The sequence below is a fragment of the Bubalus kerabau genome, chromosome 11 (assembly GCF_029407905.1).
Source record: "Bubalus kerabau isolate K-KA32 ecotype Philippines breed swamp buffalo chromosome 11, PCC_UOA_SB_1v2, whole genome shotgun sequence".
In the NCBI taxonomy this organism is placed as follows: Eukaryota; Metazoa; Chordata; class Mammalia; order Artiodactyla; family Bovidae; genus Bubalus; species Bubalus kerabau.
The window spans coordinates 104,262,943-104,290,720 of record NC_073634.1 but is presented as its reverse complement, the minus strand read 5'-3'; the positions used below and the strand labels follow the sequence as shown (position 1 = coordinate 104,290,720).

Sequence of the window (27,778 nt, the reverse complement as noted above, 5' to 3'; positions counted from 1 at the left end):
CGGGCAAACAGGCTCATATTTCAGCGCTTGAGGGCCTCAGCTTCTGAAGGATGACTCTGGGAGCTCCAAGGGACAAACCTGCTCTATAGCCACTGGCTCTGGGTGGAGACTATTCTTGGAAGCGTTGCAGGTCTCATAAAATAGGAGAAAATTCCAAGGACCGCCTCCCACCCCTTAACCACTGTACCTCCAGGTAAGTCCAGGGTCTGAATATGATTAATAACTCTGTGTCAATACATTTGAAAACTTAGATGAAATGGTCCAAAACTTGGAAAAAATATAACCGACCAAGATGGGATCAGGAAGTAGAACACTTGAATACAACTATGTTTAAAGTACTTTGTTTATTTTGTTACTTTTGTTTAATTAAATTTGTTATTTTGTTATTGTTCCATGCTGGGTCTTCACTGTTGCTCAGGCTTCTCTCTCTTGGTTCAAGGGCTTCTCACCGTGGTGGCTTTTTTTGTTTCGGAGCACCGGCCCTAGAGCACGCGGGGTCAGTATTAGTGGCTCTGCGGCAAGTGGGATCCTCCCCGACCAGGGATCAAACCTGTGTCTCCCGCACTGCCAGGCAGATTCTTTACCACTGAGCCACTAGGGAAGCCCCAAACAGAACTATGAAAAAGAATTAAATATCCTTTTAAGTATTAAGGAGTAAAAGAGAGAGAGAAAACACCAGGAGTTGATGATTTGTAGGTGAGTTCTAGCCAATATCTAAGGAACAGATCCTTCTGATATCACACCAGGTTTCCCAGGAAATAAATGAGGGTGATTCACTCCACCAGGCTGATATAATCTGGATCATGAAACCAGAAAAGAACAGTACAATAAAGAAAAATTAGGGACACATGTCACTCAAAAACATAAGGATAAAAGTACTAAATCTCTAGGTCAGTCCATGCTGCTGCAAATGGTATTATTTCATTCTTTTTGATGGCTGAGCAATATTCCATCATATATATGTTCCTCATCTACTTAATCCATTCCTCTGTTGATGGACATCTAGGTTTTTTTCTATGTCTTGGCTATTGTAAACAGTGTTGCAATGAACATTGTCATACTCAGTGAAGTCAAGTCAGACAGAGAAGCAGACATATCATATGACATCCTTGTACATGGCATCTAAAAAGATATGGTTCAAATGGACTTATTTACAAAAGAGAAGCAGACACATAGACCTAGAGAATGAACTTATGGCTGCTGGGGGGGATGGGGTGAAAGGATAGGGAGTTTGGGATAGACATGTGCACATGGCTGTATTTGAAATGGATAACCAACAAGGACCTGCTGTATAGTCAGGGAACTCTGATCAATGCTATATGCAGCCTGGACGGGCAGGGAATTCAGGGGAATGGATACATGTATATGCATGGGTGAGTCCCTTCACTGTCCACCAGAAACTATCGCAGCATTGTGAATCGGCTATCAGTTCAGTTCAGTCGCTCAGTCGTGTCCGACTCTTTGTGACCCCATGGACTACAGCACTCCAGGCCTCCCTGACCATCACCAACTCCCGAAGCTTACTCAAACTCATGTCCATTGAGTCGGTGATGCCATCCAACCATCTCATCCTCTGTCGTCCCCCTCTTCTCCTGCCCTCAGTCTTTCCCAGCTTCAGGGTCTTTCCAAATGAATCAGCTGTTTGCATCAGGTGGCCAAGGTATTGGAGTTTCAACTTCAGCATCAGTCCTTCCAGTGAATATTCAGGACTGGTTTCCTTTAGGATGGACCGGTTGGATCTCCTTGCTGTCGGCTATATTCCAGTACAAAAGTAAATGTTAAAAAAATACTACTTAAAACATTAGTAGGCTGAATACAATAGTGTATAAAAAAGTGTAATACACATGATGGAATGAGCTTTATGCCAAGATTGCAAGGGATGGTTTAATGCTAGAGAAATCAATGGCATTTAACACATTAACTGATTAAAGGAGGAAACAACTACAGGATCATTTTAATAGATGCTGAAGAAGTATTTTCAAAAGTTCAGCATAAATTCGTGGTAGGAAACTTCTCAGTAAATCAGAAATAGAAGGGAATTTCCTTGGCTGATAAATGGGTAAACATTAGCAACATTCCCTCTGAGATTAGACATAAGAAACATTATGTTTCAGACTTCCTTGGCAATCCAGCAGTTAGGATTCTGTGCTTCCACTGCAGGGGGCGTGGATTTGATTTCAGGTCGGGGAACTAAGATCCCACATGCAGCATGGTGAGGCCAAAGACAGAAAAGAAACGTTATGCTTCCCATTATTGCTCTTGTTCAACAATGAGCATTGGAAATCCTCCCTTAACAATAAGACTGTAAAAAATTCATTAAAAAACACAAAGGTTGGGAAAGAGAAAACAAAACACATTATCTTCAGATATGCTCAACGACATAGGAAACCAAAAAGGAGTTTAGCAAGACACCTAGATACAAGAACAATACACAAAATATAACTGCATTTCTAGATACTAGGACTCTGGAAAATGTACTTTAAAAAAGGGGGTGGGGCCAGTCCTAAGACTGCAAAATTTTTAAGTATCCAAGAATAAGTCTAAGGGCTTCCCAGGTGGTATAGTGGTAAAGTGTCCACCTGCCAATGCAGGAGATGAAAGTTCAATCCCTGGGTTGGGAAGATCCCCTAGAGGAAGAAACAGCAGCTGATTCCAGAATTCTTGCCTGAAAAATCCAGGGGCAGAGGAGCCTGGTGGGATATAATAGTCCATGCGGTCACAAAGAGCTGGACACAACTGAGCAATTGAGCACTCAGATGCAAGAATACGTCTAATGAAATAAAGGTAAGAATTAGGCAGAAAATTATACTAGTCCATGAAAATAAGTTGAGGCTTAAAAGGACAGATAACCCATGCTTAAGGACAGGAGGGCCAGTTAGCATAAAAATGACAATTCTCCACAGATTGATCTGTGGACTCAATGCAATTCCAATTGAAGTCTTAATGGGGGCTTTTGTAGAATTTGAGCCTTCCCTGGTGGCTCAGTCTGTAAAGAGTCGGCCTGCAATGCGAGAGACCCAGGTTCAATTTGACCAGTGATTCTAAAGTTTAATATGAGTGAGCAAAGGATTGTGCTACTCCAGGAGAGGAGGAATACAGACAGGAATGTATCCCATCTGATATCAGGGCTTATAAAGCTATGACTGCTGCTGCTGCTGCTGCTAAGTCGCTTCAGTCGTGTCCGACTCTGTGCGACCCCATGGACGGCAGCCCGCCAGGCTCCCCCGTCCCTGGGATTCTCCAGGCAAGAACACTGGAGTGGGTTGCCATTTCCTTCTCCAAGGCATGAAAGTGAAAAGTGCAAGTGAAGTCGCTCAGTCGTGTCCGACGCTATGACACTTGGGCAGCAGTAAATAAAATAATCAACAACCAAAAGATGCAAACACACAGACGTCCATCAGGGGAGGAGTGGACGGCCAAACTGTGGTCCGTCCACACAATGGAGTATTGTTGTTTAGTTGCTCAGTCACGTCTGACTCTTCTGTGACCCCATGGACTGTAGCCTGCCAGGCTCCTTTGTCCATGAGTGTTTCTAGATAAGAATATTGGAATGGGTTGCCGTTTCCTCCTCCAGGGAATCTTCTCAACCCAGGGATGGAACCCGAGTCTCCTGCATTGCACTGAGCCACCAGGGAAGCCTCATTAGAATATTATTCAGTCATAAAAAGTAATGAAGTACTGATATCTACCACAGCATAAGTGAACCTTGAAGACGTTATGCTAATCGAAAGAAGCCAGACACAAAAACTTGCATAGTCTATGGTTCCATTCATGCGAAATGCCCAGAACAGGCAAATCCACGGAGACAGAGAACAGACCGTGTCTTCCAGGGGCTGGGGGGAGGGAGGGCGAGGACAAACAGCCCTCCTGGGCTTCCTTTTGGGTGATGAAAATATTTTGGGACTAGGTGGTGGTTGCACGACCTGATGAATGTGCGAAACGCCACCAAATTGTACCCTTTAAACTGGTTAATCTTATATTATGTGAATTTCACTGCAATTAAAAACAAACAAACTGGTAGCCATCTAAATATCGGGAAAAAAAAAAGAGAGAGAGAGTCTCTTCCATACAAGGAATCACTGGAGGCTGCTCTGTCAAGATGGAGATGTTGAATTATTGATGCAGAAAGGTGGTTCACAATACATTATACAGGATAAAAGCAGGTCACAAAGCTAAGGCGTGCAATGACTTTTGGGTCAAAATCACATCACTGTTTTTAGGAAGGTGGAGAAAAATGTCTGCAAGGAAAAAGAAAAAAAAATTTTTTTTGCTTTTGGTTTTCCATGAAATAATGAAAATGTTTTCTTATGTAACCAAAAAAACAAGATAACCAGATACTTCCTTAGAAAAATTCATCCTGTTCTTTGTGAGGCTCTCGGGAGACTCATCACACATCTGCCGGCCCCGGGCTCAGGATGAGAATTCCTCTCTTGTCTGGGAGCGGGCGGGGAGGCCGGCCAGGTCATGTGGGGAGGGGCAGGTCTGGGTCTTTCCCCCGGGACCCCCTCTCCCTGAGCTAAGCCCCTCCTAGGGTCTTGCCTGATCCTGTCCCTCTACAGACCTTTCTGGCCGAAGGACTTAAGCGGAGGAAACAGGATTTCAAGACTCCCTTGCCCTGTCTCGTCTCCCAGCAGTAGAAGCAGCCCCAGAATGGAGCAGCAGCCAAGCCGGCCTCAGGGCCTCACGTTGCATATCTGACCCTGGCTGGACGTCCCTCCTCGAGTCCTGGCCCTACGATAACCAGGCTAGGGTGGGGTTCCCAGGGCTTGGCCGCTGCTGCCAGATCTCACAGCTGGGCTGTTGGTGAGAGGAGCTTTCCCAGGGTCCCAGCAAGCCGCCCCCGCTGGCGCGCTGCTCCTGCTGGAAGTCCTGCCTCTTCCCACTAGCAAGCCGGGTCCTGGGCTAGGTTGTTGAAAGCCGTAACTGGGGACCTGGAGCTCTGCTGAGGCCAGAGCTGGGCTCTAATGACCAGACTCAGAGAAGGTCTTAGAAGGTCTCCCAGGGAAACAGCATGTCCTGGACTGGGCCTCATGATGGCCTCATGAATTCATGTGTGTGTGTGTGTGTGTGAATCTATACTACATATTAGGGTTGGGTTGCCAGATAAAATAGACACCTTGGTTACATATGTCAGATAAACGCACAGTTTTTGAGTATCACTATATCCCAAAGATTGAATCCTCTATTAAAAAATTTTTTTTAAAGATTTAATAGAATTTATTCCTATTTTTAATGTGTTTGCCTGCACTGGGCCCTAGTCGCAGCACATGGCAATCTTTGTTGGCACACACGGGGTCCTTCATTGCGGTGTCTGGGCTTAGTTGCCCTGCAGCATGCGGGATCTTAGTTCCTTGACCAGGGATGGAACCTGTGTCTCCTGCATTGGATGGCAGATTCTTAACTGCTGGACCACTGGGGAAGTCCCTGAGCCTTTATTTTTATTTGTTTAATCTGGTGAGCCTGATACCTGTCAACAATGGACATGCAGAGAAATTAGATGTGGTTAAGTGTGTACACCCTGCAAGAGCACACACGTGTGTGTATAAACATATGCAAGGCCAGGTGTGTACATCGTCACCAAGGTGCATGCACACCAGAAGACAGGTGTAGAGAGATTTCACTGTGTCTTTGAGCCAGCGCACGGCTGTGAAATGTTTGGGATATGGAAGTGAATGTATAAATGTATCTGTGTGCAAAGATGATCATGTGTGTGTTTTCCTGTTTTGCATGCACATGTGTGACACCCAAGCACATGAAGTGTCCGATGTGGGAGTGTCCACAGACACGCACATTACAGAACATTAGAACTGAAAGGAGGCTTGGAGATCTCCCACACGTAATTGTACATGTGAGAACGTGGAGGCCAGCCAGTCTGCCCACGTGTCTGTGTGAACGTGCGTGTGTGTCCGAGCTGGGGCTGGGGGCTGGGATGCATGGGGAGGGCTCCCTGGCTGTCAGCTCATGCCAGCCTGGTGTCGTCGCAGGCTCACGACAGCTCTCTCCCTACGAGGACCCTTTCCTAAGGGGAAAGTCAGATGGAGCGCGGCCCGGGCCCAGGCCCAGCCTCGCCCGCCTGCCTGGCGAGCCACGTGTGTCTGCACGCGGGTTACATAAATGCCGGGCCCAGCGCTGCGGCCAGATGTTCTGTCTCTCCCTAGAGCCAGATGGGGGCTGATCCTGGAGCTCATGCATTTTTTGAGCTCCTGCCGTCCCCTTCTCCTGCCCCTTCTGGAGCTTTCCCCAGGCAGGGCAGGGGCTGGGACCTGGGGACTTTGAACTGGACCAATTGCCTCAGCCCGGAAGTGGCTCCCCCTGGCAGGGGCTCAGGACAAGATGACGGTGTCTTGGGAGGAGCCGCCCCCAGGGCAGCTCCTAGTTCAGTGGTCTCCCCATGTCGCCCAGAAGCAGCCTGTCGCACCCGGTCCCCAACTCACCTGACCTGTGTCCCATTCTCCCCCGAGGCTTGCTCTTCCTGTGGTCACAGGTGATGGCCAGCTGACCTGATAAACCAGGGCTGCCACCAGAAGGGGCCGCAGACTGGGTGCTGTAACCACAGAAATGCTTTCCCTCAATTTCCTGGAGGCTGGAAGTCCATGATGGAGGCCCCTCCCTGGTGGCTCAGATGATAAAGAGTCTGCCTGCAATGCAGGAGACCAGGGTTCGATCCCTGGGTCAGGAAGATCCCCTGGAGTAAGGGAATGGCAACCCACTCCAATATTCTGGCCTGGGAAATCCCATGGACAGAGGAGCCTGGTGGGCTACAGTCCACAGGTCCCAAAGAGTTGGATACGACTGAGCAACTGACAGTCTTGCTTTCTCCTTGGCTTGTGGAGGGCTGTGCTCTCCCTGTGTCTTCACAGGGTCGTCCCTCTGCATGTCCAACTTTCCTTCTTATAAGGACACCTGTGCTATTGGACAAGGGCCCATCCTAATGACCTCATTTTAAGTTAATTGCCTCTTTAAAGGTCCTGTCTTCAAATAGAATCACTTTCTGAGGTCCTGGGGGTTAAGCTTTTGATGTATGAATTGCGGGGAGGGGGCACAGTTCAGTCTGTTAACACCACAATAGTGTGTTCTTGGCAGTGGGTTTTTCCCAGGCCAGCCCGCCATCGCCAGGCCATAGCTGCCAGGGGTCTTCAGAGCCCCAACTTACTGTTCTTTATTTTACAACTAGGAATCCAATAGAGACCCTACCAAGATGCAGAGTCAGCAGGGGTGACCTCCTTGGCCCTAAATCCCAGCTCTGTTGGAAGGAGGTTTTGGGCAGCCTGGAGGAGAAACGAGACAGACTCAGGGTGGGAGGGGTCAGTTCACACGCCCTTCGCCCGCTGACAGCCTGAAGCCGGGGAGCGTGAGGTGGGTGGTGGGGTTCAGGGCAGGCTGCATAGTGCCTGCATACTTGGTGTGGGCCGGACACCCCTCCTGGGCCTCAGTGCCCCCATCTGTGAAAAGAAGCCACTGGGTCCGCCGTGACATGGATAGGTGCCCGTCTCTCAGTTCCAGTCCATCCGATCCCCAGAGTACCCTGCCCTGTGCCTGAGTGCCCAGCAGGGACACATGGTTCTTGGGAGGGTGTGCAGCCCAAGAAGCTCTGTCTTCCTTTCTTGACCCTTCAGTGTGCCCGCCTGGGCCACACAGCTCTGGATGCTCCAGCTTTATGCAAGGTAGCATTATCCCCATTTTAGGGAGGGGGAAACTGAGGCTCAGAAGGGCTCAATGACTTAGGGCCCTTAGGGTCTGACTCCCATGTGTGCACTCCTTCCTCAAGATCACCCTTCCCAGACCACCCCCAGCCTGTCCCCCAGCTCCCCTTGGCTCACTACCCCAGTGACCTTGACGAAAGAAACCCAGGTGAACTTCTGTGTTCTGGGAAGTGGTCACATTGCCCATGACAGCTGGGGTGATGCCAGGAGGCAGGAGAGCGCTGGGCAAGTTCAGGACTGACTCTGGGCTCTGGGAGGGGCAGGTGGAGGCCCACAGGGCTGGGGGCGGGCGTGGGTCGGAGTGAGGAAGTGGGGAGGACACACTGAGGCTGAGCTTTGCGGCTACACCGGGGCCGGTGGACCTTGTTCCCGTCTTACCCAACATCCAGTCTGGACGGGACTCACAGAGTCTGGCCAAGGGCAAGCTCAGACAGCACCAGCGGCCATCCGGCACAGTGGAACTGGATTCTCTGTTACAAAAAGAAAAAAGCAGGGGACTTTCTTGGTGGTCTAGTGGCTAAGGCTCCAAGTTCCCCATGCAGAGGGCGTAGGTTCAATCCCTGGTCAGGAAACTAGATCCTGTGTGTTGACTGAGACCTGGTGCAGCCAAATAAATAAAAATAAATATATATATTTAAAAAGAGTGATAAAAGCCATCCCACCCCTGTGCCCACCACTTCAGCAGTCCGAGCCTCACTCCAAGGTTGGTGGGGTGCCCTGTGTTTCTGTTTTCCAGAGGATTCTCTGCTCCTAGGCCACTGGGTCCTGGGTTCCGATCCTGACTCAGCCAAATCCTAGCTGAGTGATCTTGGAGAAATGACTTTTCCTCTCTGAGCCTCAGTCTCCTCACTTGTGAAGTAGGGACAAGGTCATGATGAGGAATCAGTGAGATGAATCAGTGAGATGAGGCAGGTGAAGGACTTAGGAAGCCATAAACCCCCTCCTCGCCTCACCCCAAGTCACGAGCTTGAATGCCAGTTCCACGGACAGGCTGATCTCTGAGAGGTTAGGAAGGAGGGACAGATACAGAGGAGTGAAAAGAGATAACACCGACTCGATACAAACTTCACCCTGGTACCAAAGTGGACACGAACAAATCAAGGAGACAACGTGAACATCCCCTGTGGACAGAGATTTTTAACAAATTCTTTTTTTTCGCTATGTGGGCTCTTAGCTCTCACCCCTCCCCGCCCCAGGAGTCAAACCTGTGTCCCCTACAGTGGGAGTATGGAGCCTTAACCACTGGACCACCAGGGACGTCCCAACAGAATCTTTATCTAATCCCATGCAGTGATATTTATTTTTTTAAGATTTTTTTTTTGATGTGGACCATTTTTAAAGTCTTTATTGAATTTGCTACAACATTGTTTCTGCTTTATGTTTTGGTTTCTTTAGCCCCAAGGTATGTGGCATCTTAGCTCCTCCACCAGGGATCAAAGCTGCAGCCCCTGGATTGGAAGGTGAAGCCTTAACCAGTGGACCACCAGGGAAGCCCCAAGGCGGTGATATTTAGAAAAGGTTAGGGCTTCCCTGGTGACTTAGAGGATAAAGTGTTCGCCCACAATGCGGGAGACCTGGGTTCGATCCCTGGGTAGGGAAGATCCCCTGGAGAAGGAAATGGCAACCTACTCCAGTACTCTTGCCTGGAAACTCCCATGGACGGAGGAGCCTGATAAGCTGTAGTCCATGGGGTTGTAAAGAGTCGGCCACGACTGAGCGACTTCACTTCACCTCACTTCACTTCACTTAGGGTAACCCCACATGGGGTTTATCCCAGGTATGCAGAATGGGCTTACCATTAAGAACCAAATATTATAATTCACCATAAGAAAGTGAGAACGGCTGTTGGCTTCCATCACGGAAGTGCGTTAACCATAGGTGAGTGAGCACTCGCGTCTCTCCAGGAATGGGGTGTTCCTGAAGGAGTCACTAGGCCCCTCCCTGCCCCTCATCCCCGGCTCTGCTCCTGCGGGCTCCCCCCGGCCGGCAGGATCCTTCCGGGATGGCGGGGTGGACCCTGCACCAGGTGCCCCTCTGCGGGGAGCACCCCTGAGTCACACACGACCCCACAGGGACCCCTGTCAGCCCTGTCTGGTAGTTCAGGACACCAGGCTCGGAGAGGTGACCGCTGTGTCAGCGCTGGCTCTGGCCCGAGCCCCCGGTGCTGCTAACACTTTGCAGGACAGGATGTTTCTCCTGGGCAAGCTGCCCACTGCCTCTCCAGGGAGATTATCCTCCTAACTGTCTGTTAGGCACTCGGATTCTTTTTTTTTTTTTTTTTTTTAGGCACTTGGATTCTAATACCCACCCTGAGCTTAGGGGGTCTGCTGAGAGCCCTCCGTTCTTCAGAAAACCCTTCCTCATCCTAAAGACTCTAAAGGCCACCACCCACCCCTGCAGAGGCAGAGGCCCTCGGGGCCCATTGGAGGCGTGGGCCTTGCACAGCGGGAGTGTGTCCCCTGTCCAAAGCTGGAGCCAGATTCGCCCCATTGACAGGCTCCCCGGTTCCCGAGGGTGGGGGCGAGGGGCAAAGGAAGCCATCCTCACCCCTTCTGCTCAGCATCGCATGGACGCGCCCCCCCAGGAGAGTCTGTGGGAGCATGCAGAATGTATTTTGAAGACCCCGGATCAGCCAGCATTCAAGATTGGAAGTTGAGGGTCTTCATCATAGTAGTCATGTATGTATGTGAGAGTTGGACCATAAAGAAGGCTAAGCGCTGAAGAATGATGCTTTTGAATTGCAGTGTTGGAGAAGACTCTCGAGAGTCAAACCAGGCAATCTTAAAGGAAATCAACCCTGAATACTCATTGGAAGGACTGATGCTGAAGCTGAAGCTCCAATACTTGGCCACCTGATATGAAGAGTCGACTCATTGGAAAGGACCCTGATGCTGGGAAAGACTGAGGAGGAGAAGGGGACATAAGAGGATGAGATGGTTGGATGGCATCACTGGCTCAATGAACATGAGTTTGAGCAAACTCTGGGAGATAGTGGAGGACAGGGGAGGCTGGCATGCTGTAGTCCATGGGATGGCAGAGGGTCGGACACCACTGAGCCACTGAACAACAACAAGGATATCATGGTGGCCGGCCGAGTCTGGCCTCCCTGAGCTCCTTTAGGGCAGAGACTAGGGGCAGAGACTAGGGCAGAGCTCTTGCACCCCCAGCAGGTCTGGATGAAAAGGAGGCTCCAGAGAGAAGCCTTGGGAGGGTGAGCAGGGGCAGCTTGGGGCCTGCCTTCAGGGGATTGGCCCTGGGGGACCGTGACCCCTGAGGGTGTAGGATCTGGAGAAGAAGGTATTCAGGCTGGAGGGCTGGGCCTAGCAGAGGGGGTGGTGCTCTGGGCCCGGGAGACGCTGCCCTTCATCATCAGCAGCCGGTCCCTTAGGTGGGCTTGGGCCACATCTCTGTTCACTCTCAGCGGGGCGGCAGGGAGAGGAAGGTGTCTCTCCCCCAGAGGATCCTGCCTCTTATGGTTCAATTGTGTCTTCCTGAGATATTGCAATCCTGACTCCCAGCACATATGGACGTGACCATGTCTGGAAAGGGCCTTTGCAGACGTGATTAAGATGTAAGTTAGGATGAGGCCATTCTGAGTGGGGTGGGCCCTAGTCCAATAGGAAGAGAAGATGGACAACAGACGAGGGCAGAACGCCCCGAAATGACAGAGGCATGGGTTGGAGTGAGTAGCCACCACCAGAAACCGGAAGAGGTGAAAGTGAAGGGTTAGTCGCTGAGTTGTGTCTGACTCTTTGCCACCCCACAGACTGTAGCCCGCCAGGCTTCTCTGTCCATGGACTTTTCCAGGCAAGAATACTGGAGTGGGTAGCCATTCCTTTCTCCAGGGGATCTTCTCGACCCAGGGATTGAACCCCAGTCTCTTGCATTGCAGGCGGATTCTTTACGGTCTGAGCCGCCAGGGAAGAGGTGGGGAAGGATTCTACCCAGAGTCTCAGAGGCAGCGTGGCCCTCTTGACACCTTGAGTTTGGACTCCTAACCTCCAGAGCTGAGAGAGAGCACGCTATGGTTGTTTTAAGCCGCCTGCCTGCGGCTCTTCCTTAACGGCAGCCAGAACAGGAATCCATGGTTGGTTGGCACTGATGTCTCCCTCGTCCTGCCTCCCCTGTCCTGGTACCAACCACATCCTTGGGGCAGGGTTCTGGCCAGCAGGGAGTAAGGGGGCGTCTTGGCCCCCAGGGGAGATCTCCCTTGGCACCAAGGTGGGGGTTTCCCAAACTGATCAGAACCAGGCCCTGGGGCAGAGTGGCCAGTGCAGGGCCTGGGGATGGAGGGAGCCCTAGCACAGACCTCAGGGAGAAGGGCAACTCAGCCCTAGGAGCCCACTGCTCCCTGACCACCTGACCCTGTGGCCTGACTGGGGGTAAAGGAATCGGCTCCCCTACCCTCAAGTTAACAGGGACTCTCCCACCTGGAAACTTGCATCAGAGAAGGAAAAACACCCACACAGGCGAGATGTCTGCATGTCATCTGTATTGTCATGTGAATTGCACATCCGGCACGGCTGACCTGGACACGACCTATTAGGTCACACAGAGTCCGGACCCTGGAGGCCAAAGCGGCACCACCGCCCAAGGCTTTTCGCGGGCAGCAGCCCGGACACCTGGTCTCCCTCGGCTCCGGGGCCCGGCACCGGGAGAGGCCAGCTCATGCCTCAGGCCCTTCTGCTCCTGCGTAGCATCTCCCCAAATGCCCCTGGAGCAATGCAGTTCCTTGGAGGGTTCCTAGCTCTTCCGTGAGAAAAGGGTTCTGTGGTCAAATAAGTTTAGGAAACAGGGATTAAACAAGGTTTGACAAGAAGCTTTTCTGCAGGACTTGTCAGAGCCTTTATGACAGTCCCCGCCCCCATGGATGTCCAGCGTGTATGCAGCATTTCCCAAATTTGTTTGACCACAAGACCATTTTTCCTCCCAAGGCGTCTTGCAGGCTGGTGTCCGGTGGGGCACCCTTTGGAAAGCGCTGCCCTAAGTGAGCTGTCGGTGACTGTTAATGGCGATGGCACCTGTGTTGGGCGGTGGGCCGTGGGTATTTCATCAGGCATCGTGCTACAGTGAGGTGGCACAGCCAGGAACTCAAAGGTCGTGGTGATGAAAGGACAAGACGAGACTTGGCCCCCCGCGGGGTTCTGGCCTGGTACCCTCCAGAGCAGAAGCCCAGCAGGGCTGTCCCCATGGCTGGGCCCCAGCTCGTCTACAGAGGGACTCAGAGTCTGATTAAGGGGGCAGGGGGCGCCCTGCACAGTGGGAGGGATGGGATGGTCACTGGCGGGTCGACCTGACGTCACCAGCCTCCAACCAAGATGGGGGTGAGGGGATGAGCTGGGGCAGCCCGGTTCCCCCCCTCCCTTGCCAGCCCCGTTTCCTCCGACAGGCCACCCCACGGACGGGTGGCTCACCAGGCGGAGATGAGCATCTGGCAGGTGTTGGAGGACATCCACACCAGCTCAACCAGGCGGAACTGGAAGTAGCCGATGGCGAAGCCGGAGAGGACATCGGTGATGTGGTGGCGGCCGATCATGACCCGCGACAGCCCCACGCACAGGGCCCAGAGCACCAGCAGGACGCGCAGCGGTACAGCCAGCACCAGGTGGCTCAGGAAGAACTTGGACACCATGGCCGCGCGGCTGGCGTGCCCGGCGGGGAAGGCATACACGTCCATGGTGAGGTAGTCCAGGAGGCTGGGGCTCGACTCGAACGGGCCACGCCGCTTGATGAGCTTCTGCACGCCGGCCACCGTCATGATGTCTAGGAGCAGGGCTGCAGGAGGGAGAGAGGGGGGCCCCCCAGGTCGTCAGCGCCACCCTGCCCCCTCCCACCCTACCCCCTCCTCACTTGGGCCACTCGGACCTCCCAGCAAGGTATCCACCTCGGGGCCTTCGCCTGTGCTGTTCCCTCTCCCTGGAACACACTTCCCTGGGATATGGCAGTGGTGGTTTAGTCCCTAAGTCGTGTCTGACACTTGCCACCCCATGGGCTGTAGCCCGCCAGGCTCCTCTGTCTGTGGGATTTTCCAGGCAAGCACACCGGGGCGGGTTGCCATGCCCTCCTCCAGGGGATCTTCCCAACCTAGGAATCAAACCCATGTCTCCTGCATCTCCTGCACTGGCAGGTGGATTCTTTCCCACTGAGCCACTAGCGAAGCCCTCCCTGGGGTGTTCGGACAGGTAAAGGTGCTGAATGAGAAAGTGGTGAGCAGGGGTCTTGTGGGCCACTGTGGGCACCTTGGAGAATCTCATCCTGACCAAAGGGGCTCTGGGCTGCTGGGTTTTCCCTAAGAACTTCAGTGAAGTCCCCTCCAGTACTGAGAACAGGGTGTCACCATTCCTATCTTTTCTAAGTTGAAGTGAGATCCATGTGTACAGTTGCCTCCCTGGTGGCTCGGACTTTAAAGAATCTCCTTGCATTGCAGGAGATCTGGGTTCAATTCCTGGGTTGGGAAGATCCCCTGGAGGAGGAAGTGGCAACCCACTCCAGTATTTTTGCCTGGAGAATCCCATGGACAGAAGAGCCTGGTGGGCTACTGCAAAGAGTTGGAATGACTGAGCAACCAACACTAACTATTAATACAATTAACCATTTTTAAGGGTACATTTCAGCAGCTTCTAGTGGATCCACAATGTTGGGCAAACACCCTCCTCCATCGAGTTCCAAAGCATTTTCATCACCCAAAAGAAAACCCAGTCCCCATTAAGCCATCGGTCCCCATCTGCCCTCCCCCAGCCTCTGGCAACCCCTGATTTGCCTTCGGCTCTGTGGATTTGCCTGTTCCCTACATTTCATATGTGAGACCTTTTGAGTCTGGCTTCTTTCCCGTACCGTATTGTTTTTGAGGCCCATTTATGTTGCAGCAGGCATCAAAACTTCCACTCCTTTCTTATGGCTGCCTATTATTCCATTGTCTGGACCTGCCACAATTTTTTTTTATCCATTCATCTGTTGGTGGCATCTGGGTGGTCTGGTGAATAATGCTGCTATGAACATTTGTGGACGAGGATTGGTTGAGAACCTGTTTGCAGTTCTTTGGGGGCACATTCCTACGGGTGGAATTGCTCCATCATGCAGTGAAGTGAAAGTCACTCAGTTGTGTCCGACTCTTTGTGACCCCATGGACTGTACAGTCCGTGGAATTCTCCAGGCCAGAATACTGGAGTGGGTAGCCGTTCCCTTCTCCAGGGGATCTTCCCAACCTGGGGATCGAATCCAGGTCTCCCGCATTGCAGGCGGGTTCTTTACCAGCTGAGCCACCAGGGAAGCCCGCCAATCATGCAGTAACGATGTGTAACTTTCTGAGAAGCCACCAAACTGTTTCCCACAGCAGCGGAGCCCTGTTGCCCTCCCTTTACAAGGACGAGACGGAACCCCGGAGGTTGAGCATCCTACTCTGCTCCTCTTTCTTTCTGGATGCTCCCTTTCCCCTCCCTCTGACTTCCTCTCTGTCATCCTCACTGTGCTTCCCCGCTGGGTGGTGAGCAGCTCCTCATCAGCTCTCACTCCCTGCCTCGCATCATCCCTTCATGGAGACGGGGCCAAGCCGTGTCTGTTTTGTTCACTGGCTTCTGCCCAGCATCAGACACAGAAGGGCAGGTCTCCACGTGTTAGCTGAGTCCTGGCCGGGGGCAGAGGGGTGGGCTCTTTCCCATTTGGGGAGCCTAGGGGAGACACGAATCTGTCCATTCGGCCCCCACCAGCACCCCACTGTGTGGCCTTGGAGAGGATGCCCTGCCTCTCTGGGCCGTTAGACGAAGGCCCCAAGCCAAGGCCCCTGTTTCACCCAGGCAGCCAAGGTGGGGGCTCACAAGTGTCCCAGAGACCCAGATTTGAGTCCCAGCCTTGGAGCCTCCTGTGACCTTGGGCAAGTCACCTAACTTCTCTCACCTCTAAGGCAAGATCACAACCATCTGCCTCCAGAGGGGTTTGGCACGGTGCCCGCAGGGCAACTGCCTGTCTTGGGTTTGCTTGGGACGGAAGGGCTTGGGGGACATAAGAGGTTCAGGGCTAAAACAGGGATTCCCCAGAAGACCAGATGAGGTGGTGCCCCCCAGTGTCTGGCACACAGGGGGAGCAAGTGAAAAGTGGAAGATTAGTATCAAACGACAGATCAGGGCAGCCTGGCGCTGGCAGTTTTCCTGGAAACTTTGCAGGAGATAACTGAAATTGTTGCCCTGCAATCGTTCTTGTTCAGAAACGGGAAAAAAAAATCTTTGGGAAAAAAATGACACAATTGATGTTCACTGTAGAAAACTTACAAAACAGGAGACAAAATAAAATTTTAAATCGCCTGTAATTCTGCCACCCAGAGATAGCCACCATCCCAGAACCTTCTCTCCACCTACAGAGCTTTGATTTAGTAAAAGCTGTGACGTGCTCCACACACACCGTTCTGTAACCTGCTTTTGAAACTGGCCAGCTGCAGTGTCTGGAGTGTCCCGGGGTATTTATCTGGTGGTCCCTGGGCTGGAAGTCCAGGCACCCGGGTAACACTGCGCTTCCTGGGCAGAGCAGGAATCCTCTTTCCCTGCCCTTTGCAGGGTTGCTGCTTGCAGTCTGGGCTCTTGGGGGATTTGAAGCCCTGCCCTCCCTGGGGCCTGCCCCTCTCATTAGCCATAGGGCCAGCTGATATCTGCCCATCCTGGACCACCCAGGGAGGGGGCAGAAGCAGGAAGTGGTGGATGCAGAGGCTGCCGGTCCATGAGAGGGGGAGGAGTCTAACAGAGGGAGCCTACCTTGTTGCATGCCCCGCCCCCTCCGCGTGGCAACTTGTTCCCAGGAGCTCAGACCTTCCAGTATGCAGGCTGCTAACCCAGGTTGAGGCTGGGAGCATCTGGAGCCCACGCAACAGGGAGGCCACAGTCCCAGCAGGACATAGGGGACCAAAAGGGCAGGTGGAAGTTGGAGGAAGGTGGTGGCATCTGAGCCCCGGGGACCTTGAGCCCAACGGAGCAGCGAAGGGACGAGGCCAGGCCAAGAGGAGGCAGCCAGTCCTCTCCAGTCTGGAAAGACCGCTCCCCGACCTCATGACAGGCTGTTGCCACCTGGGGAGGAGGCAGTTCACAGGTAAGGGGTTAAACTTGCAGGTTTCAGAGTCACAGGTGGGGTTCCAGTCCCAGCTCCTCGGCTCAACAAGTGCCTTCACCTGTCGGAGCCTCAGTCTGCCCACCTGTAACAAGGGTTCTCGCAGGATGAGATGAGCTCCTAGTGCCTACGAAGTACTTAGAACAGCCCGGTACGTGCTGGTTGAGGGCACAACTGCTCTTGTTACTCCAAAGCCCCAGCCTGGCCTGAGCCAGGCTTTCAGACCCTGGAGGCTGGGTGGTATTGAGCAGGTGCATCAGCAAAAGGACTTCCTTCTCTGAGGTCCCATCAGTGTCAAAATGATCTGGCCCAGGTTCCAAGACCCTCAGCACCTGAAGGAAGGTCACAGCATCCTGGGCTGGTGGCTTGGGGGTGGGACTGATGTGGACCAGGATGGGGTCCCTAGACAGAACCATGACACTGGCCACTAGGAATATGTGGGGGGTGTGTGTGTGTGTGTGTGTGTATTAGTCACTCAGTTGTGTCTGACTCTTTGTGAGCCCATGGACTGTAGTCTGCCAGGCTCTTCTGTCCATGGAATCCTCCAGGCAAGAATACTGGAGTGGGCTGCCATTCCCTTCTCCAGGGGATCTTCCCAACCCAAGGACTGAACACAGGTCTCCTACATTGCAGGCAGATTCTTTACCGTCTAAGCCATGTGGGCCATCTATCTAATTAGTGACCAAGTTTCTCAGCTGCAAACCAGGGCTCAGCAAGTTGGCAAATTCTCGCTGGCAGGAATCTGCTTTCCCAGACGAGTGTGAACTGCAGCAGAGGTGCCCAGAGGGAGCCTCTGGGTTCCAGGAGGAAGTAGGTGGGACGGACAGCATCTGCTTCTCCACGGGCTGTCTGGGACCGGGGAGCTGGGCTCAGGGCTTCAGTCTGATGTGGAGGCTGGAGGCCAGGTGGGCTTCTGCCTCGCTGCCCGCTGCCCCCAGGCCAGGTGTCCCAGCTCTCCTCGAGGACTGTCGAGACCGATGGGCCAGGAATCGAGCTAGACCCACACCTTTCAAACTTTTTTATCAGCAAAACATTTTTTCCCAATGTAAGACAAAGCTATGATTTTTCCAGTAGTCATGTAATCAATGGGATGTGAGAGCTGGACCATAAAGAAGGCTGAGTGCCAGAAAATTGATGCTTTCGAATTGTGGTGCTGAAGGACTCTTAAGAGTCCCTTGGATTGCAAGATCAAACCAGTCAATCCTAAAGGAAATCAACCCTGAATATTCACTGGAAGGACTGATGCTGAAGCTGAAGCTCCAATACTTTGGCCACCTGCGGCAGAGAGCCAACTCATTGGAAAGGACCCTGATGCTGGGAAAGTCTGAGGGCAGGAGGAGAAGGGGGAAACAGGATAAGAGGGTTGGATGGCATCACCAACTCAATGGACACGAATTTGAGCAACTCTAGGAGATGGTGCAGGACAGGGAAGCCTGGCATGCTGCAGTCCAGGGTCGCAAAGAATCAGACATGAGTTTGAGCAAACTCTGGGAGATGGTGAAGGACAGGGAAGCCTGGCATGCTGTGGCCCAGGGTCACAAAGAGTCCAACATGCCTGAGCGACTGAACAACAGAGACTCAGGATATGAACGGATAAGAGAAGTAGCCCCATGGCTGTCACTGGGGCTATTGGAAATGGGGGACCCTCCTCTGTCCCCTGAGAGGCTTCTGAGGCTGGCTGTGTGCCATGATTTGAAAAACCCACATCTGGGCCTTTGGAAATCTGCTATTTTGGGCTGGCTCTGTCCCTTGAGGCCATAATGAGGTGAAAACTGCCCCTCCTCCCTGGGCTTCCCGGGTCCTTCATTCATTCACTTGACCTATAGATCCTGGGTCCCACTGCTTCCTGAGTATGTTAGGCTAGGGCCAGGCCTGGGGCTGGTGAACCAGGCTGGCAGGGTACCAGATGACTGGGGGCAGGTGGGGTGCAGAGATGGGCAGTAAATTAGACAGGGGGCTTCTCTACAGGTGTGATGAGCCCGTGGTCTCTCCCCCTACTATTGCTGCTGCCAGGTTTTGAGGGTTGGGTGTAGAGGAGGCTGTGGGGGGATGGCTCCCCAGCAGAGCCGCTGGCCCTGGGGCCTCCCCTGCAAGCTCCTCCCATTGCCCTCCCAGGCTGCCTTCCCCTCCCCCAGCGCCATGGCCAGCCCTCTTGTGACTAATTCTAACACGTCAGCACATACTCTGGCGCCCAGAAATAGAAGCAAATGGCTCCGTCACTCAAGGTTCCGTGAATTCTGCTCACATGGCCGGTCGAGGTCCCTGACCTATATTTCTTTCTGGACCAGGAGGGAGGCAGGGCCCCCTGCTCGTGGGGACAGGTCTGCTTGGCAGCAAGTTCAGGGGCCAGAACTGCAGCGCTGTGTGACCCAGGCTGGTGGCCTAACCTCCCTGGGCCTCTGCTCACCGCCATCAAGTAGGGCAGAGGCTGCGCACCTGGGCTCCAGGATCAGAGGTGGGCCTCAAGGTCGGCTGCTTGTGAATTTCATGACCTTGGCACAGCTCCCCCGCTGAGCTTCCTCCCTTCATTGATAGAATGGGGGTCATTCCAGAAGCTACTCTAAAGGCTGCCTGGTCTGCAGGGCTGGACCCCACCAACAACCTCCACTCGCTGCCCCTCTCACCAGGCGGGTGGCTCAGATGCCTAAATCCCCTTGCAGGAAGCCCAACTATTACCTGCTGTGCGAATGCCTCAGAGGCGACAAGAACCTGCCTTGGCGCTCACCTTCTCTCCCACTCTGGTGGGCAGGGGCGGGGGGGCGCTGCTGGGGTGGTCCCTCTGGCCCCTCGAGTTTGGCTGCTCCCCCTGAGATGCCCACCATGGGACCAGTTCAGCGGCAGGGCAGGCCGGGGAGGGGTGGGGAAGGGGCAGCTGTGGACCCTGCAAGGAACAGACAGTGCCGACATCTCTTACTGCCTGGGGCTGGGAGGAGGGGTACCCACTCTTCTGGCCTCTGATCTCCCATTCCATTCCCTCTAGGAACCTGGGAAACAGCCCGGTTAGCGTTCTAGGATGGTGGTGGTGGTGTAAATCGGTCTAAACTTTCTGAAGGGCTTTGGATTCAGACTCAGAAGTCTCTATGGCAGGCCTCCCTTGACTCAGCCCTTCCATGGGTAGGACTGTCTCCCTGGGAAATAGTTAGGGATGTGCCCCACGATTCACGGTCAAGATGTCCACTGCAGCATCCTTCATGATGCTGAAAACCCCGCACCAACCCGATGCCCTTGAGTCGGAGACAGATGGGCCAGACTGCAGCCAAGTCTAGACGACGGAGCGCTCTGGGGCCGCTGCGAATGATGAAGCAGATGTGTATTTATAGCCACGGAAGGACAGCTCTGGGGTTTAAGTGGAAAAGGCCAATGACCACACCGGATTTACAGTAGGATAATGCTGTTTTTGTAAAATTAAGATGTAAATGTGTTTATACGCGGTGAAAAAAGTCTGGAAGGCACCGCACTAAATGTTATCTAACTGTGATTCTCACTGGGTGGGAGGATGAAGCTCATTTTTGTTGTCTTTCTGTAATTCTGCATTAACATTTTTTTTCTGACCATGAAGAGGCATGACCTGTGTGTGTTTTTAAAAAGTTATTTTTACAAAAGGACAAATACTGCATGATTCCACTTTCATGAGGTCCTTAGGACGGGCAGATTCATAGAGAGAGAAGGTAAATTAGAGGATGCCAGGGGCTGGGGAGTTAGTGCTTAATGGGTGCAGAATTTCAGCTGGGGAAGATGAAAGAAATTCAGGAGATGGGTGGTGGGCATGGTTGTACAACTTAATGCCATTGAACTGGACACTTATGGCAAATTTTATGCCTTGTGTGTTTTAGGGCATGTGTACGCGCACACAACAGTTATTTTAAAAACCAGTGCACTGTTCTAGAAGAACACACCTCTGGGGAGGTGGGCAGTGAACAGAGAGGTTGATGGAAGGGAAACCCTGAGAAGAGGCAGAAACACTCCAGGCATTTGGCACTGGGACCTCTGCTCTGTTGGTGTGAGCAGTGGGTGTGTGTGTGTGTGTGTGTGTGTGTACAAATTGGGCATCTCTCCTGACCACAGTGGCCCTGTCTTCAGTCACACACCCCGCCCCAGCCCTCGGTGCCCAGGGTTGGGGGGCTGACAGGAGTGCCCGGTCTGTCCCTAACTCCCCTGGCCGGCATGACTCTAAGCGAGTTCTAGAACTTTGCAGGTTTCCCTAATTCTCACCTGAAGAACCCAGATATTAAAGTGGCTTGATTCATCTCAGAAGACCGCCTGGGTGCAAGGAAAGCAAAACCATGGGTATAGATAGAAGTCGAAGGGCACCAGGCTTGGCTGGGGGAGTGGGGTGACACAGAAGAGGACCCCCCAGTGGCTCCCTCCCTACAAGGGGGCCCTGACCCCATCTGGGGGCGGCCAGAGGCCAACTGGAGGGACCTTTTAGCTGAGCCGCACTGAGATGATGAGACGGGAAGGGTGGAGAATGTTCTCTCTCTGTGGAACTGAGCTGGCGTCTCTAGCCAGAGTGCTCCCGACAGTGAGGGTTTAGGATCAGTCTAAATATCCATCAACTAGGGACAGGCTATGCAAGCCTCGCAGAGGGCTTGTCACCTAAGCTGTCCCCCAGAGCAGGGGCTTGGGGGCCGGAGGTGGGGGAGCTGACAGAACAGATTATTTGGGGGGTGGGTGAGCAGGGGCTGGGTGGGAGGAGGGGATGCTGTGAGATGCTTGTGGGGAGTTGGCGGGGGAGTGCTGCTAGGCTGAAGGAGTTGGTTCTGGTTTCTGAACCCCTCATGCTCCATGTGAAGGGATTCAGGGGCCTAGATGGGAAGTACGTGGCCCAGCAGGCCTGAAAGGGCCATGAGAATGAGGCCAAGCTGGGCAAAACACGGCAGGAGGTCATTTTAGAAGCAAAGAGAAACATCCAGAGGCTCATGACCCAAACTGCAGAGGTGGTTATTCCTGAGGAAGGGGCTTAAGGGAGACATTCTTTTTTTTTTTTTTTAACTGAAAAATTTTTTTCTGGCCTCAAGGCATGCAAGATCTTAGTTCCCTGACCAGGGATTGAACCTTCACCCCCTGCACTGGAAGCTTGGAGGTTTAACCACTGGACCACCAAGGAATTCCTCCCTTGCTTTGTCATCTGTCCTAGTTTGAATTTTCCTCATCGTAAGGATATATAATGAAAAGGCATTCAACGTCACTTATCACTGCTGCTGCTGCTAAGTCACTTCAGTCCTGTCTTACTCTGTGTGACCCCATAGACGGCAGTCCACCAGGCTCCCCTTTCCCTGGGATGCTCCAGGCAAGAACGCAGGAGTGGGTTGCCATTTCCTTCTCCAATGCATGAAAGTGAAAAGTAAAAGTGAAGTCGCTCAGTCGTGTCTGACTCTTAGCGACCCCATGGACTGCAGCCTACCAGGCTCCTCCGTCCATGGGATTCTCCAGGTGAGAGTCCTGGAGTGGGGTGCCATCGCCTTCTCCATACTTATCACTAAGGAAGCACAAATCAAAACCACCATGAGACACCACTTTTCACACCCATTAAAACAGCTATTATTTTTTTAAAAAAGTGCTGGCCAAGAACACTTGTGGAGAAATTGGAGCTTTTGTGCACAGGTGGCAGGAATGTAAAACAGTTCTTCTGCTGTGGAAAACTGCCTGGAGGGGGTTCCTCAAAAATTAAACCTGGGGTTACCATCTGTTCCAGCAATTCCATCCTGGGTGTACACCCATAAGAAGCGAAAGCGTGCGCTTGTACAGGTATTTGTACCCTCGCGTTCAGAGCAGCATTATTCACAATAGCCAGAAGCTAGAAGCAACCCAAGGGTCCACTAACAGATGTTGGAGAAACAAAACGTGGTCCATCCACACCATGGAGCATCATTCAGCCTTAAAGAAGGAGACGCTGACATCTGCTACAGTATGGATTCACCCTGCGGACGGGGTACTTAGGGAAACAAGTCAGACGCTAGACAGATGCTGTGTGGTGCCACCGACACGAGGCCCCTAGATGAATCAGATTCATAGAAACAGAAAGTGTGGGTGCTGGGTGCTGGGGCAGGGGGACTGGGGAGTTGGTGTTTATGGACATAGAGGTTCAGTTTGGGAAGATCGTCAGGTTCTGGAGATGGTGGTGGTGGGTGCTCAGCAATGTGAATGTGCTGAATGTTCTTGCTGTTTAGTCGCTAAGTCATCTCTGACTCTATGGACTGTAGCCCTGCTGGGCTCCTCTGTCCATGGCATTCTCAGGGCAAGAATATTCCTTCTCCTGGGGATCTCCCCGACCCAGGGACGGAACCCAAGTCCTCTGTGTTGGCAGGCAGGTTCTTCACCACTGAGCCGCCTGGGAAGCCTGTACTGCAAACTGGTGTACGCTTAAAAATGGCTGGAACGGTTAAGTTCTAGGTTATGTCTATTTTCCCACAATAAAAAATGACATAGAAAAAAAGGAATACATAGTTTTCATAATCAGGGACATTTCAATTAGGATTATTTTATAGATCATGGAAATAAGACATGGAAACCATTTCCTGCTGAGGATGGGCCCAGGGGGAAACCAGGATGGGTCTGGTGAACAGGAATGGCCCAGGTCCCCTATTACCTGCCCGCTTTGGGATCATCAAGCTGGGCATTGCAGAGAGAGGACAAAGGGGGGAATCAGGTCACGTCACAGGTGCTGGAGCTTGGAGGGGACCTGGATCGCCCCTGGACCTGGGCTTCTTTTGACTATGGCAGTAGTGATGAGGTTGCTGATGCTGATTGCCTTCCACAGCATTAACTGGCGTGGGTGTGTGCCGTGTGTAATTCTTCAGGGAAGTGTCCTAGCAACCCATTAGACAGATGAGGAAAATGAGGCTCAGAGAGGCCAAGTCACTTGCTCAGTTCCCACAGCAGGGCTGGGATGTGCACCCAGGTCTGGCCAACTCTGGAGCCAAGCCCGTGTCAGCTGCTAAGACCCTTTTTGGCTTTGAGGCTTCCAGAGTCTGTGTAACACATCACAGCCCCCGGCAAGGGAGGTGGCTTTCAGGGAGCAGAAGGGAGGTCTTCCTCCCGGCCCAGTTGGGACTCTCCCGGGTCCAGTGGCTGGAGCTCCATTTCCCAAGGCTCCTGAGTTTTCCCCTTTGGGGCCAAGGAGAGCCCAGGTCCCAGTGGTACCATGGAGGCTCTGCCCCCAGGATTCTGCTGGATCCCTGGTGCTCAGAGTAGGCAGGCAGGACCCGGCTGGGCCCCTCATCCCTCTGGACCCTGCAGTGTCCACGTCCACCTGCCACCCACTGTCCTTGGTGTTTGCCAGCTCCTCTTGAATCCCCACCACAGGCCTGATGCCCCATGTACAGATGAAGAAACTGAGGCTCAGCGATGGGAACTGACTTGACCAGAGTGAGTAAGGGTCAGAGTGAGGACCAGGACAAGTCCATTCCAATCTCAGAGCTCCAGGGTTGAAAGCCCCTGCCCCCATGCCCAGGGTCCCAAAGACTAAAAAATAGACCGATCCGTGCAGTTTTTCCCTCAAGGTTGGTCTGTCATCCCTGGGCAGAAGGCAGTGTGGGCAGCCGCTCTTGGCAGGTCAGGTCAGAGCCGTGGGATCAACCCACCTTGGTTATTTGCTGCTTTTCTGGGTCCACATCCCCACCAAGAATGCAGGTCTACAGACCACCCCGCCTGCTCTGAGCAGTTTCTCTGGGCCGGGCTCTTTTTTCCTCCGTGGTCTTGGTACCTGGATACACCAGCAAAAGTGCTGGTAAAAGGGAGACCTCTCTGCAGGTATCTCCTCAATGTGGACTGGTCTGCACGGCCTGCAGACCAAAAGTGAGTGGGAAGGCAAGGGGTTTGCAGCCTAGAGGACTTGTCTTGGTTCCTGGGTCTACCACTTACAGATATGTGGGGTTGGACAAATCCCTCGACTTCCCTGAGCCTCAGTTAACTCATCTGTGTAGTGGGTATATTGAAATTTACATTATACGGTCATTAAAAAGATTTTAACATCATAAAATACAAGACATCCATAGCATAGTACTTGGTATCTAGGTGGAGCTCACTAAATGATGTTTTTAAAAACTGAGAGACAACTGTCCTTCTTGTTCAAGAAGGGAGATTTCTAGAATCCTGCTCTCTGTCCTACGAAACAAACAACTTTGTGTCCACAGAATCTGGTTGCTGGTAAAAGCCAGAAGCCTCGTCCCGACCAGCCAGAGTTATGTCAGCTCCAGTCCTGGCTCCATCACTAACTAGCTGCATGGTTGAGGGCAAAGCATCTCTGTGTGCCTCAGTTTCTCCCTCTTTAAACAGGAAGCATAGCAGCTTCTCCCTGGGAGTTGTGGTGAGGATGATACATGATGATGTGGTTTATGAAAAACCAGGCATATAGTAAGTGCTGAATGAATCACCAGCACAGCTTCACCACTTCCAACATTACACACGGACAGACCGTGCGGGTGGGTCTAGGGAGTGGGGTTGAGAGAAAAGCCCAAGGACACTTTCCCACGCTCGTCCTTGGACACCAGGCAACCTGACCGCACCCCCTTCCCAGTTTTCTTGAGTCACCGCTCTGTCTGAGGCTTCAAAGGGCACTAGATGACAAGACCACGGTTCTGCACTGCCCCCCAAAGCCCCCCGGCCTGGCACCTGGGCCACCGTGCTCTGCCCCTCCATCCCAAGCCCAGGGCTTTCCAGGTGCCCGGAAAGAGCACAGGCCAGGATATCAGGCAGGACTTGGTGCAAATCTCAGGTTCTGAAGTCTTGGCCAGGTTGCTTTATTTACAGGAGCCTCAGTTTCCTCATCTGTGAAGTGGAAACGGTAAGAGCAGCAGCCACGTTGTGACTGCTTATTTGGGAATAACAGCAAGTAACGCGGATCATTTAGGAATAAGAACAAGAAAACACTGATGTACCAGACCCGGCATCTCCTGCACGAACGTCTGCTATTTCGCCCTCCCCACATCCCACCAGCAGCACCCACCCCAGATGCTCTGAGACCCAAGTGGGAAGACTCACAGTTACTGTAACTTCTCCTGGATGGCAGTTCTCAGGGGTCCAACCCACACCCCTTCGGTACTGGGACCCCTTGTCAGTGTTGGCGTAGCCTGAGCCATGCCCCCTCGCCCCCCACTTGTGTCCCAAATGGTGGCTATGCTGAGAAGGGCCCGGAGATTAACATGGCCCAGCTTGGAGGGTGGCAGCAGAGGGGCCCGAGCACCTTGGGGATCTGGAGGTGCCTGGAGGGTGGGCCAGATGGGGGCTGGGCATCACCTCCTGGGTAGAGGGGAGGGCCTGCCTTCCACATGGGCCCACGTGGCACCTGGCACGGGGCAGTGCTCGACCGAAAGACGCTGGTGGCAAAGACTTTGCAAACAAACCAAAGCTCCCCAGGTCCTCTCCTCCAGCGACTCACCAAGGGAAGGGGAAGGTAAGCACTCCAGGAGGCCCTGAGCGGGTGGGAGCCCCAACTGGACCCCTGCACCCATCAGGGATGCCGGGGAACTTTCAGGGTCCCTGAGCCAAGCAGGGTGATGGGGGAGGGTGGGCAGCTCCCAACTGCTGCCTGCAAGCAGCCTAGGAACTCAAGGACCTATCCATGGGATGGGAGTGACAGGGTTAGACACCCCACTCCAGAGCACCCGCCAGACTCCCGGACACGTCCCTCAAGGCCTCCGGCACCCCCTCCAAGTTGCTTCTGGGCAGCGATGTGCTTTGCCCAGGGCAGGGCTCTTCCTTAGAAGTTCCCGCTGGGGTTCTGCATTCTCAAGGCTCCCACTTTGCAGGGGGCTATGGTCTGGACATCCTCAGCTCCCTCTTTCCCCAAGCCAGAGGCTTGCCTGTTTCTGGGGCACCCTTCCTGCTAACCTCATTAGATTGTTCCAGTCAGTTTCTGAGGGGCACCGCTGGCCCTGGCAGGGGCGGAGCGGGTCCAGCTCCCCCCACAAGGCCTGGCAGGGTGGGTGGTGGACGACGGGCAGGGGCACTCACCCAGAAGCAGGTTCATGAGCACCTCCTGGCCGGCCAGCGTGCTGCTCTTCACCAGGCAGAGGATGGTGCCCCCGATCCAGGGGACGCCGTGGCCCGTGATGCCGATGAGCTTGACCATGGAGCGGGCGCTGGCCCAGGACGCGGCCCGGCCGGCGCACACCCCCAGGCGCTTGGACATGCAGATGTCAATGGCCAGCAGGGAGTTGAAGGCGATGCCCTTGAAGGAGGGGTTCAGCTGCATGCAGTCCTCCTCGGGCAACTGCTGGGACTGGCGCCGCTCGCGGGCCCCGTCCCCAGGGGCTGGGGGCTGCATCGAGGGGCCCGAGGCCTTCCTGCCCGAGCTGCGGGGCTCCGGGGCCCCCTTGGGGGGCTGGTTCAGGGACAGGAACTCGGCTCGGTTGAGGACATTGCTGCGGTCCCGGGCCCGGGCCCGGCTCTGGGAGGCGGGCATTGTTGACGATCTCCTGGCAAGGGCCGGTACCAGCCTGGCCGCGAGGCCCTTCTCCCCCAAAGACGCCGGAGCCGCCCCTGCTCTCTGCCTCCCTGCCGGCTCCTCAGCAGCTGTTAAATATAGAGAGCAGGCCTGCACATGGCTGTTTACCTCCGGCTGCCACCAGGCTCCTGGGGAATGTCAGTGCCAGCTGGGCAGCCAATCGAGCCCCCCAGTGTCGGCCAGCGCCAATGGAGCCACCGGGAGGCAGACGCGTCCACAGCTGGGGCCTGGTTGCCTCGGGCCTGGGCTATTTAAATCTCCCAATGGCTCGCTCTGGGGGGGACCTGGGGGACTCTGGGAAATGTAGTCCTCCTACAGGTCTGGCCTTGGCTGAGCCCCCAGCCAGAGGCCCAGAGGTGGGCCCCTGACTCACCCCTGCTTTGACCAGATTCCCTCTGAGCAGCCCAGAGCCCGGGGAGCCAGGCCCACCTGCCCCACTGGCCTGGACGGCTTGGATCTGGTCCCATGGACCAGACAGCGGAGCCCAGGCCAGAGGCTTCTCCAGACACCCGATGGGGTGAATGACGTCACTGACAGC

The 27,778-nt window shown here is 53.6% G+C and overlaps 1 protein-coding gene across 7 annotated transcripts; it reads right to left on the bottom strand.

Annotated features, from left to right (window-relative positions):
• Positions 1 to 349: 349 nt before the first annotated feature.
• Positions 350 to 27,490, bottom strand: PLPP7 (phospholipid phosphatase 7 (inactive)). Of its 7 annotated transcripts, XR_008700615.1 has the most exons (5): positions 26,748 to 27,489; positions 13,118 to 13,478; positions 6,435 to 6,544; positions 1,525 to 1,753; positions 350 to 482 (listed from the first exon to the last, which is right to left on the bottom strand). XR_008700615.1 is itself a non-coding variant. In XM_055541428.1 (4 exons), the coding sequence occupies exons 1-4, from the start codon at positions 27,196 to 27,198 to the stop codon at positions 1,704 to 1,706; spliced, it is 972 nt and encodes a 323-aa protein (XP_055397403.1). In that variant the 5' UTR covers positions 27,199 to 27,489; the 3' UTR covers positions 524 to 1,703. The 7 variants fall into 7 exon arrangements, 5 of the variants coding, with proteins under 5 accessions (XP_055397404.1, XP_055397403.1, XP_055397402.1 ...); XR_008700616.1 differs by lacking the exon at positions 6,435 to 6,544 and having other exon boundaries at positions 352 to 482; positions 26,748 to 27,481; XM_055541428.1 differs by lacking the exon at positions 350 to 482 and having other exon boundaries at positions 524 to 1,753.
• Positions 27,491 to 27,778: the final 288 nt, after the last annotated feature.